Genomic DNA, 16,352 nt, shown 5'->3' with positions numbered 1-16,352 from the left:
TGAGTAAAATGTAAAAAAAAAAAAGAGTATTAATTTTGGATTTGGAATGTTCCCCAAAGTCCTATGTGTTAAGACTTAGTCCCCAGCTTGGTACTAATGGGAGATGGTGGAAATTTCAAAAGGTGGAAACTAGTAAGAGGTTTTTAGGCCATTGGGGGTATGCCCTTGAAAGGGACTGTGGGACCTGAGTCCCTTCCTTTTTTTCTCTTTCACCTCCTGGCCATGAGGTAAGCAAGCTGTTTGTTTTGCCATATGTTCTTGTTATGATGTGTCACTGCAAGCCCAAACCAACAAGGCTAACCAGTCAAAACTGTGAGACAAAGCATACATTTCTCTTTATAAGTTGATTATTTCCATTGTGTGTAATAGTGACAGAGAGCTGACAAACACGTCTATACTTTAACTTGACAGTTACACATGCTAGGAAGAAAAGGCCTCTTGAGATGGAATTGGAGTCTAGATCTCAGTGATACAAAGACAGGTGCATAGAAATGTGAGAGCTCTTTCCCTATCCATATAACCAAAAGCCAAATCTTCATCTAAATCAAATCTGAAAGTGAGGTTTCTCCTCTACTTCCCTGAAAAAGTCCTGTTGGTATAAGATTATTTAGCCCTTAAAAGAAAGAATGTCATTAGTTTTGTTGTTTAAGTTCTAGTTCATTTCCTTGAAAGCCAACCCCTTTCCTTGAAATAGTGAAATCTATGAAGGACAGACAAATGATGCTTATGAACCAGATTTTGAAAAATACTATTTTGATAAAAGTTATAATATGCAGACTTAAAATACTTCATAATTACAAAAGATCTTTCAATAATCACAAAATATATTTTTAAAGGTCTTCTTGGTCCCAGTCTATTTCTTAGTTTGAAATTCTGTTTTCATTTCTTATTTTTTTATTTTTTATTTTTTTCATTTTATATTCTAAATCACATGGTATAATGGTAGCCTTTGGACATTTTGATGGATCAATTCAATATGTAATAAATATTCTTTAAAAAATATCTTTTAAAAATTTGTTTATTTATATGTGATAGTGGAATGCATTACAATTCTTATTACACATATAGAGAACAATTTTTTCATATATCTGTTTGTATATACAGTATATTCACGCCAATTCATGTCTTCATACCTATACTTTGGATAATAATGATCATCACATTCCACCATCATTAATAACCCCATGCCCCCTCCCTTCCCCTCTCACCCCTCTGCCATATTTAAAGTTCGTCTATTCCTCCCATGCTCCCTCTCCCTATCGCACTGTGAGTCAGTCTCCTTATACCAAAGAAAACATTCGGTATTTGTTTTTTTGGGATTGGCTAACTTCACTTAGCATTATCTTCTCTAACTCCACCCATTTTAAAAATGTCTTTAATTAATTTACTTTTATGTGGGTCTGAGGATTGAACCTAGTACCTCAAACATGCTAGGTAAAATCTCTCCCACTGAGCCACAACCCCAGCCCCAATATATAATATTTGTGCTTGCTTATTGTATATTAAAATATTATAAAACTGGGACATAAATACTAAATTATATTTCTACTTACCCATGCTCTCCATATTTAATGGTTCCTCTTCTTCAGTATCTAGAATATAATAAAATGATATCACATGTACATTTTTCAATCAAGTAAATATCTTAGTTTATTGTAACCTTTTGCAAAACGTTATAATTAAGAGCATAATTACAAATATACAATGAAGACTTAAACTGTCTTATGAATAATTATAGAAAAATCTGAGTAATTGCTTTTCTCAAAGTTATTGCTTAGTGATATACTTTCTACAGCATTCATCGTATGTATGGTATTTAATTGATAGTGAAACAAAATGAATCCAAAGTAAAAATTAATCCCCAAATATTTAATTCTGCATGTGTTTGACTTTATGGCAGCAAAAATATTTCATTTTGCTTGATACATGAAAACAATCATTTTGGCTGCTAATATATATAGAAGAAACACAAATCCCCTTTGAATGAAAAATAATCTTACCAGGTAATGGTTTATGTTTTTTTTTGCCACGTTTCCCACCACCTGGGCTCTTTCCTCTTTGAGCTTTTGGAGCCATGGTTCTGATGTAGGCTGCTGAAAGAGAGATTATCATTAGTAAATTTTAGCTTACGATTTCAAACATTAAGCATTATCATTTTGTGAACATAATAATATGTTTTCTAAACTTTTCCCTCGACTAAATCAACATGTATTTTCAGTGGAGTAGATGTTCTGTGACCAATGGTTTATTGTGAAAACAATCTTGCTGATAATATCTTGTTCCAATGGAGCCATTCAGCTGAAGCACAAGATGGTGACCTGCCAAAATTTCAAAGTTTCCGCAGAGGCCCTGCCATGGAAGTGCGACAGAGGGCAATGGATCCCCTGCTTTTCACTACTGTTTCCACCCCAGGTGGTTGATCTCTTGCTGCCTTGTGCTGGGATCCAGCACAGGTGCCCCAACTACAAAGATGAGCTTAAAGTCTGCTGGGAAGGACAGGCCCACAATGTGCATATATGTACATAATTGTTAAATAAACAGTTTAAGTTGTACATTGGCCTTAGCATGTGAGCATATAACCACTAAAGTCTCATTTATACTGTCAGAGGCTGCCTCTGGATGTTTTCCGTGGAGTTGCTTATCGGTTTTGACAAGATATAACACTAATCAAGGTCATTACCATCACAAAAAAAATCCCCATGTTCTCCAAGATGCCTGCCTTACCCATTCGTATTTAATGGCTAGGAGTGTGGTTTCAGGAGTTTAGCCAGCAGTCTTTAAAAACAGGCTCTACTTTTAACCAGCTGAGTAACCCTAGGCAAATTACTTAACTTCTCAGTTTATATTCATCTCTTCAATGGTTAAAACAATGACCTTCCTCACAGGGAGTCCGTGAAGACTTAAGATTAATCAAAATCTCATCATCTTCAACTCAGTTATCTCAGATTGGTTTGTTTCATTTTAACAAATTAACACAGTTTGACTATTACGTCATAACCTATGATCAAAGAAAATCACAAGTCTTTTATTAAAACCTAGTTTCCGGATTACAAAAATCCTGACCCAAAATATGGGTGCCTATAAATATCTTTATCTTTAGATTTTTGCCCAATAAGTTTTTCAAATGGTAATAATGATAGCTTGTGGTTGTGGAGCGCTTACTATGTGCAAGGTATGCTTTTAAGCAATTCATGGGTACTTTTAACTTAATCTTAACCTCATTTTATTATTACTGCTATCTTTATCTCCACTTTATGATGAGAAAAGAGGCCCTGAGAGGTTCAGTGACTTTGCTGAGGGGACACAGAGAGCAGTGGGTCAGGCAGTGAGCCCTTACAGTACAGCTATAGGGCCACGCTCTCTCTGTAATAAACTGTCCCTCAGACTGGAAAACGTTTGTTATGTTTCATTACAAATAAAACTATTTGTTGGGTACAGTGGCACACACCATAATCCCAGTGACTCAGGAGGCTGAGGCAGGAGGATGGCATGTTTTAGGGCAGCCTCATCAACTTAGAAAGACTGTCTCAAAAGAAAAAAAGAAAAAAAGGACTGAAGATGTGGCTCAGTGACAGACCTTGGTTCAGTCTTCAGTACTACAAAAACAACAAAATAAAACAAAAACAAATGAAATTATTTAAAATCATTGTCTTCATATAGAAAGGCACAATTTATGATTTAATCACCACTATATTATTATGATGTAGAAATCTGTAATTTTTAAATATTTTGCAAAATAAAAAAAAAGCTCAGCTTCAACTTTTCAGACTAAATGTTCTCTATCCGACTTGTCAGTTTTAGCATAATTTCAGGCCTTGGACCTAGCTCTTTTTTGTAAAGATTTCTTTTCAGTGTACTTATCAATTCCTTATCTCCATTTTCTATTTCAGGAGCATTTGGCTTAAAATGCACACACAAAGAGTGAACACTACCTAGCCTCATCTTGCACACCACTCACTGGCATGTGTGCATGCACACATACACATACACACACACATACACACACAAATACACACCACCATCACCACTATTCATTCTCATATTATCTATTGACTAGGATGGACAAGGGGTTATCCTAGGTATTAGGGAAACAGCATTGGACAAAATAGGCAAAATAGGGGTAAAAAATGCTTGCCCTGATAAAGCTTGCATTTTAGGATGAGACAGAAAACGAAAAAATAAAGGAGCACAATAGTGAGTATCTAGGTGGTGATAGTTGCTAAGAGGAAGAATAAAGTAGGAAAGGGAAAGAAGTGCAGAAGTGGTGCAGCTATGATTTTACAATCCCTGACACGAGAGGCCTCACTATGTGTCACCAGAGTAAAGTCCCAGAGAATGGAGGAAGCCTGTTAAGACTGCAGCAAGGAGAGGGCTAAAGCAGGAATCCAAATGAGAGACAATCAACAATCCATGGAAGAGATGATTGCAGCACAGATCAGGGAAAAAGTGGAATGGATAAAAACGGTTGGGTCAACCTGGTGGTGTGTCTCTGTAGTTCTAGCTACTCTGAGGGCTGAGGCAGGAAAATCTCTTTGAGGTTAGGAGTTCAAGGCAAACTTGAGACTAGGAATTTGGGGCCAGCATGGGCAGTATAGCAAGACCCCATTTCCTAAAATAAAATCATAACTTGGAGTCTAGTTGTATTATTTAGATGGAGCTAATGAGATTTGCTGATGACTTGATGTAGGGTCTGAGAGAGGAAGGGATAAAGGATGATTTCAGTGAATTTTGCCTAAGAAATTGAAGGCATGGGGTTGCTATTTATTGATATAGGGAATATTAGGAGTTTGATTGAGGGCATGTGAAATTAGTCTCTGTAAACTGTGAAGATGGGGATTATGTCTTTATCTCCATTGACATAACCCCTATAACTAGCATAGTGAACATATTAGAAAAATTGTTTTAAAAAGTTGAGTTAATCATTGCTTGGTTTCCTTTTCCCTTCTGCCAGTCTTTGTGAGTCTCCAGTCTGGACAAAAGGTTTTTTTGCCAAATGGTCCATGGAATTTCTAGTATGCATGCTGTATTAGTTTTCTATTGCTGCCATAACAAATTATCATAAGCTTGATGACTTTAAACAACACAAATTTATTTTCATACATCACTATAGATCAGAAGAAGTCTGACCAAGATCTGAAGTATTAAATTTGAATTATATAACAGTTTAATAACATCATTCCCTAAAATACTCAAGGTAAACAGGTGTCCATTTCTTTTCAAATGCTGCTATTAAGTAATCTGTGTACTTTGATTGAATTTCAATTTTTGTAGAGGGAGAAACAAAGTCAGTTTTCCAGCAGTAAATTGACAAAATTGGAAGACATTATAAATGCATGCTGCCTTACCAGAATAGCTCATTTATTACTTTCACAAATATTAATTAACTTCTGTGTCTAAATTATAGACTAGTGACCAAGGGTAAAGGGAGAATCAGGTTGTTCTGTAGTCTTTCAGAGGCCGTAAGCCTTTTAAATTAAATAGCAACATAAAAAGCAATGTCTTAGTTTCTAAATAGAAAGTTTATTAGCTGAAATTAGACTGGTGAATATAGTCAAAACTGGAAAGAAAATGATAACTTTGGTAGTAGCTACCTTACAATGAACTTATGTTTCAGGGAAAATCTCATAGTTTATTTTAGTAATTACAAATAATAAAAACCCCACCAATATTATATCTAGAAAACAAATCACTTTTGATTGGAGGTACCTATAAAAAATGAATAATACTGTCTTCATACTTTTAATAAGTACACTTATTTCAGGTTTATTTTTATAAATATTTTTTAAAAACTCAAATAAAAAATACTGCTTTTATAGTTGGGCTTACTGAAGTTTTTCATAAAAGTGCATATTTTATACACTGAAATGCGATATAATACTTTTCAAATTTTATTTTTCCATTAAATTGATTATAAAAAGATTATGAACACATTTTCAATATAATTTATTGCTTTACTGAGATTACTCTGAAATGTTCACATTTTTTCTGTTTCCAGCTGAAATTGATTTGTATTTACTAATAATAACAGAAGAGATATCTCATTTCATCTACTCCCTAAAGTAAAGGTTATGTACAGGGATTTGTGTTATGATTGGTTTTCAAAGCATTAGAGCTGACTGGATTTCAACCAGAAATTATAGAAGGTAACACTGAGAAATGTTAAGCATTTCGTTAAAAAATATTTTTGACGTTTGAACCACTCATAGTCATTATAAATTAATCCATCCATTCTAGAGTACTTTCTTGCTACCAAGGTACCAAGGTCACATTGTCTATCATCTAGGTTAACGGCCACAGACTTTAGAAGCTGGCGAACTGGGTATTGGATGAGTCCTCCAGAAAGTGGATCAAAACCCAAGATGGTGCTCTACTGATTTCAGAGTTGTCCTTGACGTGATTCCAAGCTAACTCTCCAGACTTGTCCATAACTATATCCTCTTGAGATGCTTCTATTATTTAGGAGGATAACTACTACAGATGAAGGAATATGTGGTGCAAATTACAACTGACATAGCACAGTGACTTAAATAGCCACAATTTCTTCTTTACCTTCTTGGTGTATACACACAAGCTGTTTGCTTATGCCCATTTTTTGGCCATATTTATTTGTGGCCTGTTGCCAGCAGGTCTTGATTTGAAAAGACCTGTAGCAATAGCATCTTTTCTTCACCTAGGTCCTCAGAAACTTTACCTTTCTGATTCTTCTTCAATTAGCTGACCTTATCTAAGGTCATTAGCCTCTCATCCCAAAGTATTTATAAACTTATCATGCTTGTCCCCCATCTTTTATGTTTTTAAACAGATATTTACAATAAAATTTGAGACTAACATCTTGGGAATTTGGTAAATGTGTCTCCAACAACTGCTTGTCAGTAAATCTCCATTAAGACCCTGATTAGTCTCCAGGGTTCTCCTGGGCCTTTCAGCTGTCTTCTGACAAGTACAAAACATGCACCCCTCGGAGATAACTTGTTTCCTTTGTCTACTACTCTTGTTTCTTCCCCTCCGTATCTACTTTGCTTTCTTTCCGAGACTGAATATTCACTCATTTAAGTAGATGCTATCTTAACACTTTATTCTTTGAAATGTCCTAGCACCCTTCAGTGCTAGGGCTCATTAAAATGTCTCCTGAATTCTCAGCCCTCCTTTTCCACAGCTTCCTCTGGTTCCTGCCTTCAACCTGTCTTCCTAGTCCAGAGCTCCTTTTCTATTTTGTGCCATAAATCCCTTTGGCAGCATGGTAAAGCTCATATATCAGATAAAAATGTGAGGTTACAAGAGAGATAGACTATAGTGAAATCCAGCCATTAATATATTTTGAAAAACTATGCTACGTTAATTCATGAGCTTCTTTATTAATACATTAAATAAGATCAAGCAGTGAGTCTAACAACCACCTTAATTTTGGAGGTTGTAATGAGCATAAATAATATATCTGTAACATCTATAATATAATATGAAAAGAGGTATGATTTATTTTTGTGACAAAATTACAGTTCCTGCTATTACTACTGTGGTTTGTTACCAAATGAATACATTTAAGTTAGTGAAAATAAACATATAATTTTTTAATTTTATATATATTTATTTTTAAAATTCCTTCTTTTTTTTTGTTTTTTTTTGGTACTGGGTATTGAATGCAGGGGCACTTGACCACTGAGCCACATTCCCAGCCCTATTTTGTATTTTATTTAGAGGCAGGGTCTCACTGAGTTGCTTAAGTGCCTCGCTTTTGCTGAGGCTGGCTTTGAGCTTGTAATCCTCCTGTCTCAGCCTCCCAAACTGCTGGGATTAAAGGTGCATGCCAAAGCATCGGTATAGAATTTTTTTTTTTTGATCCACTTTCCTAATCCTCTAGTCTAGATCATGACACTTAGCTGACCTTCCTGCCTGTGTGCTAAGTGGAACAAACATCTAAGGCCTGCCTTCAGAACTTCAGTTCCTAAAATGCAAATCTTATTTATCAAGTCACTTTTCTGAACTGGAGCTAATTTGAAATGCAAATTTCACCCTCTGATTTGGTAGGCCTGCAGTGATTGTGGGACCCTGAAGTTTTAAAAGCAGTACCAGGCAGTCCTGCACTGATGGTCTGCATACCACACTTTACACAATGGGATAGAGTCCAAACTTATACACATGTCCTTCAACACCCTTCGCAATCTACTCATCACACTCACCTTTCCAGTTCTTGTCCAGCCTCACCAGGTTACCATCCACTCTCAAACAGTTCCAGTGCTTCCCTGCACCCCCTCACCCCCTCTCTCTCTGTCTGGAGAACACCCTACCCTCCAGCCATTTCTGATCCACACCACATGCATCCTTTAAGGTTCCACTACGCATAATATGACCCATTTTATGAAGCCTCCCCGACTTTCTCTCAGTGTAAAACAATCTTGTTCTCTTTGACACATTCTAGTCTCACTGTGTATTGTTAATTATGCCAGACCTCTGCAAAAGCAGAAGGCCTCACACTCAGAAGCTGCCTGAAAAATTGCTGTGAATTTATTTAACATTTAGCATTCACCATACACTAGGAGGAAGGAGAGAGAGTGCATTTAGCAGAAACTCACTACTAGGTAAAATAATCCCTAGGGGAATAGGTAGGGTCCTTACTTTCAAAGAGTTTGTATCTGCATTCATCTTCCTGTTTATTTTACAGTCCTGAAGTCATCTAACTACTAAAGCCAGCATTAGTCTTTTCTTGGATCCTCCCCCACCTTGAATAACCAAGATCATGTCATTTTTTAATATTCATTCATTAAATGATTTATTGAATCTGTACTATGTGTCAGGCAATGACTATTGCTTCAGTGACTATTAAGTCACTGAAGATATATAAGCTGTTAACAAGTCAATACCTGCTCTCAAAGTTCTCGTTAACTGCTCTTTCTTTGCCTGCTTGGCTAGATTGGAAGCTCTCTCTGAAAGCAGCGAAAGTCTTATTTTATTATTGTTGTTGTTATTATCATCTGTATTCTTCACCTCAGCAATGCAGAAACATTTCCGAACTCCCTTGAAAAAGTGAATAAAATAACTTTTTTTTCACTCCTTTCTCGTTCAGAACTGACCTTACCTGTTATGGATAAACTGAAGAGAAAGAAGTCTCTTTGCCGTACTCCGGAGAAAAGCTCCTTCGAGAACTGGAGATGGGAGTTTGACTCTCCTCTCTCAGAAAAACAAATCCCAAGAGTACAAATCGCAGCTCCCCCGCCGGCCGTTGCCAGGACGCATCCGTTGCTAAGAGAGAAGAGGCGGTTCCTCTGCTGAGATTGACAAAGCGTCATCACCAATACAGTGTTCTCTCTCCAACAGTTTCTTTTAGAGATGGCTTGTGATTGGTTGCTTGGATGTGACGTCACCCAATGGAAGCGAGGGTGGTGCGCAGTTTCACACTGACCAGGAGAGTTGAGCAATTTAGGTCTGTATCCACGTCAGTGGCCAGGTCTCACAGGCTCGGTCCAACTTCGCACCCACCACAAGAATCCTCGCGGGGTGAGCTCTCTAGGATCGGGGGACTAAGGGTTTATGGAAATTGCCCTCTAGGAACCCTTGGGACAGCTGCCCCGGCAACCCCTCTTTGGCGAGCTGAAGCCTCCCTAGGAACCTGTCTTAGAATTCAGGTGTGAAGAGGAAATTGGGTTCAACCGGCTGTCATGGGCGTCCCAGAACTGTTAATATAGTTATTTCTTGGAATCGTCCTGGATGTCTGAATCTCAGGGGTGGAAACGTTTGAATCCCTGAGTAACATCATTTTATCTTGTAATTATGAGACCCAAGGGATTCAGAGTGAAGCTCAAGCTCTCTGAACGGTTTCCCTCTTTTCCTTAAAAAAAAAAAAATAATAATTATAACTGCCCTAATTTGTAAAATGGCAGAATTTAATAAAACAACGCAATTGACTTCCATAATTGGTCTGAATTAATTTTCTTACATTCAATATAAATGAAATACTTGAGAAGAGGCTATAGGCTTGTAACATAAATGACATTTAATCCTAAATAAAGATTTTACATCATACATAGAAAGATCACGTTGGTTCTTTACAATTTCAGAAGAATTTGTGTGCAAAATCTAGATTCATTTTACTATAGGAATCATGAAAGAAGGAGGAGGGGAGAGGGGGGAGGGGGATGAGGAGGAGATGATCTTGGCAGAAGTCTTATCTAAACATTGTTAACAACCTTTTCCTGGACTCTTCTACTCCTGATGCTGAAAGATTAACTTTCTCCTATCTCAGTCCTGAGTCCTGTTTCCTCATTCTGTGTGCTTTCCTGGTGGCATCTTATTTTTTCCCTCAGTATAGAATAGCACCTTTAAATGCATCAGTGACCATCATTTCTATATTCACAGCCTAAACTTCAGACTTGAATTTTCACTAACTATTGGACATTTCTAACTACCAGTCTAGTTTGTATCCTGATGTTGAATAATTGCTACATAAAGATAATGAATGAGTGAATTAATTAATTACTAGGCTGTAGGTACCACAGTGTAGTCAAAGCCAATCCATTATCTTTCAGATATCTTTCAGAAACTTTTTCTCCTTTTTTATTTCCTATCTGAGGTAAGAGCACCACTGTCTATCAGTGAGAGTTGGCAAAATTAGAAAATTGAGTCATCCCTAACTTGCCTTCTATTTCTCACAGTCAACACATTACTAAATCCTATAATTTTCTTTTGCAAATATCTCTCTAATAATCCATCTCCTCCTAACCATCTTCTGTGTCTCCCTTATTTCAGGTATGACTTATCTACCATCTAATATGTAGAATTGTACTATCTTCTTCTGTCTTTTATTTACCAAGTTGCCATGAAATGTTCTAAACCAGGGATTCAATGCTGAACCTGCTTAAATATCCTCAACCTGGCATATGAAGTGCTATGCAAAGAGTTCTAAATGATACATTTAAAAACAGGTAGTTAGACTTTTCTCTCTTCCTTCCTCTCTTCCCAGTGCAACCCATTTAGTCCAGTGCTTCTCAACTGAAGACCCCTAAGAGCTGAAGGGCATGAAAAGAGGGGTTATGGGTTAGTAGTAGGCTGATGAAGGGTTATAAATTTAAATAGACTTCTGCAACTGATATATTAGTTTTATATAAAGAATTCATAAGGTTTTTACCTTCTGCTTCACAAGGTATTCATGTTTATTTATTTTGGGGGGGGGTAGTGCTGGGGATTGAACCTAGGGCCTTGTAATGCTAGGCTAGCACTCTACCAACTGAGCTATATCCCCAGCCCTCATGTTTAATTTTTAAAAATGTATAAAACCACTATTAGCTAGAATTGATATTAAGTTGCATAAACACAAATTAATGCAAGGCAACTGTGACATACTTATCCCATCCTTTTCCACAGCTCCTGATGGTACTACTGGACAAACCCTGGAGTGGTGTGTTCCAGGGTGGGAGCCAGAGCCTTAGTTATACAGGGCTCTTGATAGCTCCCCCAAAAATGCCATTCCCTTTCACAACTGTGCATCTGCTCATCCCTTTATTTCTGTCCAGCTCTACCTCCACCCATATGCTTTTCCTCATCTTCATTACTTGATAAACTCCTTTTTAATTTTCAAAACTCAAACATCACATTCTCTGCAAAGCTGTTTCACCTTTTCCTCTGTTTATCAATTAGAGTAAGTATTACCTTGTGCTCTAATGGCTTGTTTATATGGGTGTCTCCCTTTAAAAATATTAGGGGTGGCAAAGTGTTTCATTCTTTTATATTTGCACTGCCAAAAGAAGCATCTGATATATTTAGTAAAATATGCTTAGTTATTTAATTGGCTGTTCTTGAAAACAGACCTAGAAGGAGCTAATCAAAGCCTCTTTGTATTCTTCTAAAGAAATTTTCTTGAAAAATAGTCATAATTCACTGAAGTCAGATATAAGGAAGTGAGAATTATAACCTTGTGATTTAGATGAGACACCAAGCACTTCTGTCATCTTTTCTTTAGAGATATCCCAAGGGGATGTATGTTTGGGGGAATGAGTCATAAGCCACATGTCAAGAAAGTTAGAAATTAAATGGAAAATGTTTAGAAATTTCTTCATGTTACAAATGCATGATTGACTGACGGTCCATTCTTTCATGGGAACTTTCAGGAATGAAACTTTCAGAAATGAAACTGTACTGTGGTCACAGTGAATGCTTCCATCCAGGGGATGCTGATTTAAATTTGCCTGAAACATAAAAATAAAACATAAAACTTAATCTTGGGACTGGGGATGTGGCTCAAGCGGTAGTGTGCTCGCCTGGCATGCGCCGGGCGCTGGGTTCCATCCTCTGCACCACATAAAAATAAAATAAAGACGTTGTGTCCACCAAAAACTAAAAAAAAAAAAAAAATTAAAAAATTCTCTCTCTCTTTCAAAAAATATTTTAAAATTTATTCTTAATTTTATTAATTGAATGGAGGTTGAATGAGTCAAGAAGTCAGGACTGCAAATGCTTTTCTGATAACTTAGGGACATTTAGATAAATTTCAGATTGGGTTTATGGAAGATGATCTGACAAGTTAGATCTGAGGTGGATTTCTACTAATTATATGTATTTTAAAAGAACTAGCACAGAAACTAGGGATGGAAAACCCTTTTTTGGAGTCTTAATAAGTTTTGTTTATCTGCACCAATATGCCTGGAGGGAGAAAAGGTGAGAAAGATGGAAATGTAATTGTTTGAATCCTAAACTAATGGAATGATCACCTGTTTTCAAAATGCTTGGAGAAATATCACAGTCTAGTGCATGAGAAACCAAGGAGCATCTGGGAAGAATGCTCAGCTATAGAAATGAGAAAACCAAACAGAATGGTCTGACCTGGGAACAAAGCTTAAGCTGTTGGAAAAAGGGACAAATTGTGACATTTCTAGAGAGAGGAAAAAAAAAAAGAACTCAAATGAGAAATTAGAAAATGTTTAACACTAAAGTGAGGAGAAAGGCAATCTTGCTACTTATGCAGAGAATGTACTTAAGTGTACTGAAACTAAGGGAGTACAGGCCTGGATGACTCCAGAATTTCTGACCCTTCCCACAAGGGAATCTCTGCAGACCATAGGAAGCACACATCTCCAGTGGGGCAGTTCAAAAGCTGAGGAGGAAAAACATGGGGCTGTGTGGCAGCAGAGTGGACTTTTCTGTGAGTGTAGGTGAGTCTTCCTAAACCCAGAAAGAATTGGTGATGGGGGAACTGCTGTATGGCAGTGTTAGTGCTACAATATCAGCAGACACAGAGAGCCAGTGAATACCAATTCCACATGTTTAATGATTCTTACCACCAGGGAAGGACACACACACACACATACACACACACATATACACAATAATACTGGGTTTAGAATGGGAAAATAGTGTTGAAGACTAAATCTGTCACTTTCTAGATAAGTAGCATCATATAAACCATTAAATTTTTTAAATCTCAGTTTTATATCTGAAAAATTTGGGATCATGATGCTCTTCGAGCAAGACAGATAAAGGGTAGGAGCAAGCACATTGCTGCCATAGGGGAATTCTTCAAAAGGTCATTTTTGAAATGAATTGCAAATAGTTCAGGTTTCTGTAGGGAACTCTCATGTGCTGTGAAAGAGGAGAATTGATTCTTCTCTCAACCCAGCTTCAGATTTGAAATAAAATATGTGGTGAATATTTTTGTCATGTGAGGTTCCAAGTCATAAGGTGCAATTAAAAAGCAATACTCCCATCCTGGAGTCTGCCCAGTTTTCATAGCCAAATGTTGAATGGTTCAGTATTCTCCCTCAAAGTTGTATAGTTTAGAAAATTGTGTTTAATAAATCATTTAAAATGTAAAGAACAAGCATATGTTTATTAACAGAAACCATTTTCCCCCTCTTGCCACCAGATAAATGGTGGATGAGCCTTTGAGGATGGATATGAAAAGATTACCCATTATTAGCCTGTCCAGATTGCCCACAGATCTTCATCTGGCCCTTCTTACATAACATTGCCATAAAAAGGCCCGAATAGTTCCTTAAATGTGGTATATATTCAGCGAATGCTTGTTAAATCAGAATCTTAATTCTGTGCAAAGTGAATTTAAAGACATTGTTATTGTCCTTTGGTGATGATTAAATATAAATTTAAATATCTATCTGCCTTTTAGGCATTTCCACTTGGATGACTAATACATATTTAACCAGAGTGTTTCAGTCGGGTCAGTGCCTGCCAGGAAATACTTGTTACTAGTCCACTAGCCCGTGAAATATTTGTTACCCATTCCACAAAAGAAGTGCAGAAATTGAAAGTGCTTAAAAACTTTTTAGCAATTTAGTAGTCTCTTTGTGTTATGTATGAAGAAAATTGAGGTTACTATTCAAAATGTCTTTATTCCAGTTTTCTATTTGTACTATATTTAATAGAAGTATCAGTCTGTGGAAGAGATGAAAATGAAATAAAGCCAACCAGCCTTTTAACAGCCCGAAAAGCACTCGATTGACATCTCAGATACACATTCAAGACTAAATTCTCCCCACCTTCCTGTTCACCCTGCAGTTTTCTTCATTGCAGTGAATGGCAACTTTGTCTTCTTGGTTGTGTGGCAAAAATATATCAGATGCTATGTTGCCCAGTGCAGATAAAAAAAATTGAGACTCTTTGCCACTCCTAATATCTTTAAGGGGAGATACCCATGTAAATATGCCATTGTGGCACAAGGAAAGAGTCATCCTTGATGCTTTCTCTTTCATTCTTCACACTTTGGAGATATATTGTCAACTTTGTAGCCAGAGGGATGTACTTTTAAAGCCTAAGTCAATATCATGTCAGTCCTTTGCTTAAAACCCTCAACTGGCTCTCATTTCACTCCATAGAAAGCTCACATTTGATGGCCTGCAAGGTCCAGGACAACCTGGTTCCTGTTACTAGTTTCATTTTCTACCATTGCTCCCTGCAGCTCACATCTGTGCAGACACACTGGCTTTCCTGTGGTTACTCAAACACACATGGCAGGTAGCTCCTATCTTGCATTAGATGTTCCCTCTGTCTGGAACATTTAAAACACATACCCTTCAAACTTTTGCTAAAATACTAACTTCTTAGTGAGCCCTACCCTTCACCCTGTTTAAAATGACAACTTCCCAGCACCCCTCATTCTCTTAAGAGTATTTATCACCTTTCAGCGCATTGCAAAATGTACTTATGTTCATTGACTGTCCACTGAGAAATAAACTCTACTAAGGCAGAGATTTTTGCCGATTTTACTGCTACACCATAAATGTTTGTTCAGTGATGTGGGGCAACCATTTTGGAGATCATTTGGGTGGTCTACATTAAAACTGAAAATGTACACTCCTATAATCTAGCAATTCTATTCCTGGATACTTACCCTAGGGAAACTTTTACACATGTGCATAAGGAATTGGTTCACTGACAATTTTATATTTTTGTAATGGAAAAAAAAGTGCATTAGTACGGAAATGGATGGAATGCTATGGTACAGTCAATAAATTATTATGAAGCTGCTAAAAATAAATACACTTGCCTGGATATAACTAGAACAAAATTATCAGGTAAGCATTGAAGATTAGGTACAGAAAAATCTCATCTTTATGAACAAAAATATGCATGAATTATTTCTATATGTGAGAGAAATATTACATATATATGAATTGAAAGGATTTACATGAATTCATGACTGAAGCTACATTGAGGTAGGGCAGTCAATTTTGTAATGCTTTATTTAAATAAAGTAAAAAGACTGGACCCACAAAAAATGAAAACTAATATTTGTTCAATTGGAGGTTTGTGGATATCAATTGGGATCAACCTGTTATTTATTTTTTGTATTTTCTCTATTTGAATTTTTCCCATAATTAAAAAAAACATTGTTTACTAGACTAATATTGTTAGGATAGGAATTATATTTTATTTTATTTTGTGCAGTGCTGGGCATTAAACTTAGGGCTTTGTACATGCTAGACAAATGTCCTGCCACTGAGCTCTATTCCCAACCAGGAATTATGTTTTATTTCTATTTTTATCAACAGTACCTAATAATCTCACTGTAATATAGGAGGTCTTCAATAATCTGAGTGTGTGTGTGTGTGTGTGTGTGTGTGTGTGTGTGTGTGTATGCTGAATGAATAAACATTTTATTGGGATCTCCTTTAGGGACAGAAGATGAATGCTTTAGACAGAAATGTGACAACCTTTTGGGTTTACATATGTGTGACTTAACACCCATACTACCTGAGACTTCAGCTGAGCTGTTACTATAAAGCAAATACAATTTTGACATGGCAATAATATCTGGAAAATAAGGAAAAAAGTCCCCTTCTATCCACCAGATATCAAGGATGTCATGAGGATCTATTGATTATCATAGAAGTGTTTCCAAATTTCAAACA

The 16,352-nt window shown here is 36.6% G+C and overlaps 1 protein-coding gene across 3 annotated transcripts in view; it reads right to left on the bottom strand.

Moving 5' to 3' along the window:
- Window positions 1–9,217, bottom strand: part of Dnai3 (dynein axonemal intermediate chain 3) — a 58,987-nt gene extending 49,770 nt beyond the window's left edge. For 2 of the 3 annotated variants that reach the window (XM_078026628.1, XM_078026630.1), the window contains exons 1-3: window positions 9,074–9,217; window positions 2,001–2,093; window positions 1,554–1,592 (exon numbers count right to left, since the gene is read on the bottom strand). In XM_078026628.1, coding sequence (XP_077882754.1) covers window positions 1,554–1,592; window positions 2,001–2,076 — 115 coding nt within the window. In that variant the 5' untranslated portion in view covers window positions 2,077–2,093; window positions 9,074–9,217. The remainder of the gene's footprint in view (window positions 1–1,553; window positions 1,593–2,000; window positions 2,094–9,073) is intronic. The other variant, XM_078026629.1, reaches the window with a different exon arrangement.
- Between the last annotated feature and the right edge of the window lie 7,135 nt (window positions 9,218–16,352).

The sequence above is a fragment of the Ictidomys tridecemlineatus genome, chromosome 11 (genome assembly GCF_052094955.1).
Source record: "Ictidomys tridecemlineatus isolate mIctTri1 chromosome 11, mIctTri1.hap1, whole genome shotgun sequence".
NCBI classification, from domain to species: domain Eukaryota; kingdom Metazoa; phylum Chordata; class Mammalia; order Rodentia; family Sciuridae; genus Ictidomys; species Ictidomys tridecemlineatus.
This window is presented reverse-complemented; position numbering and strand designations above follow the sequence as displayed.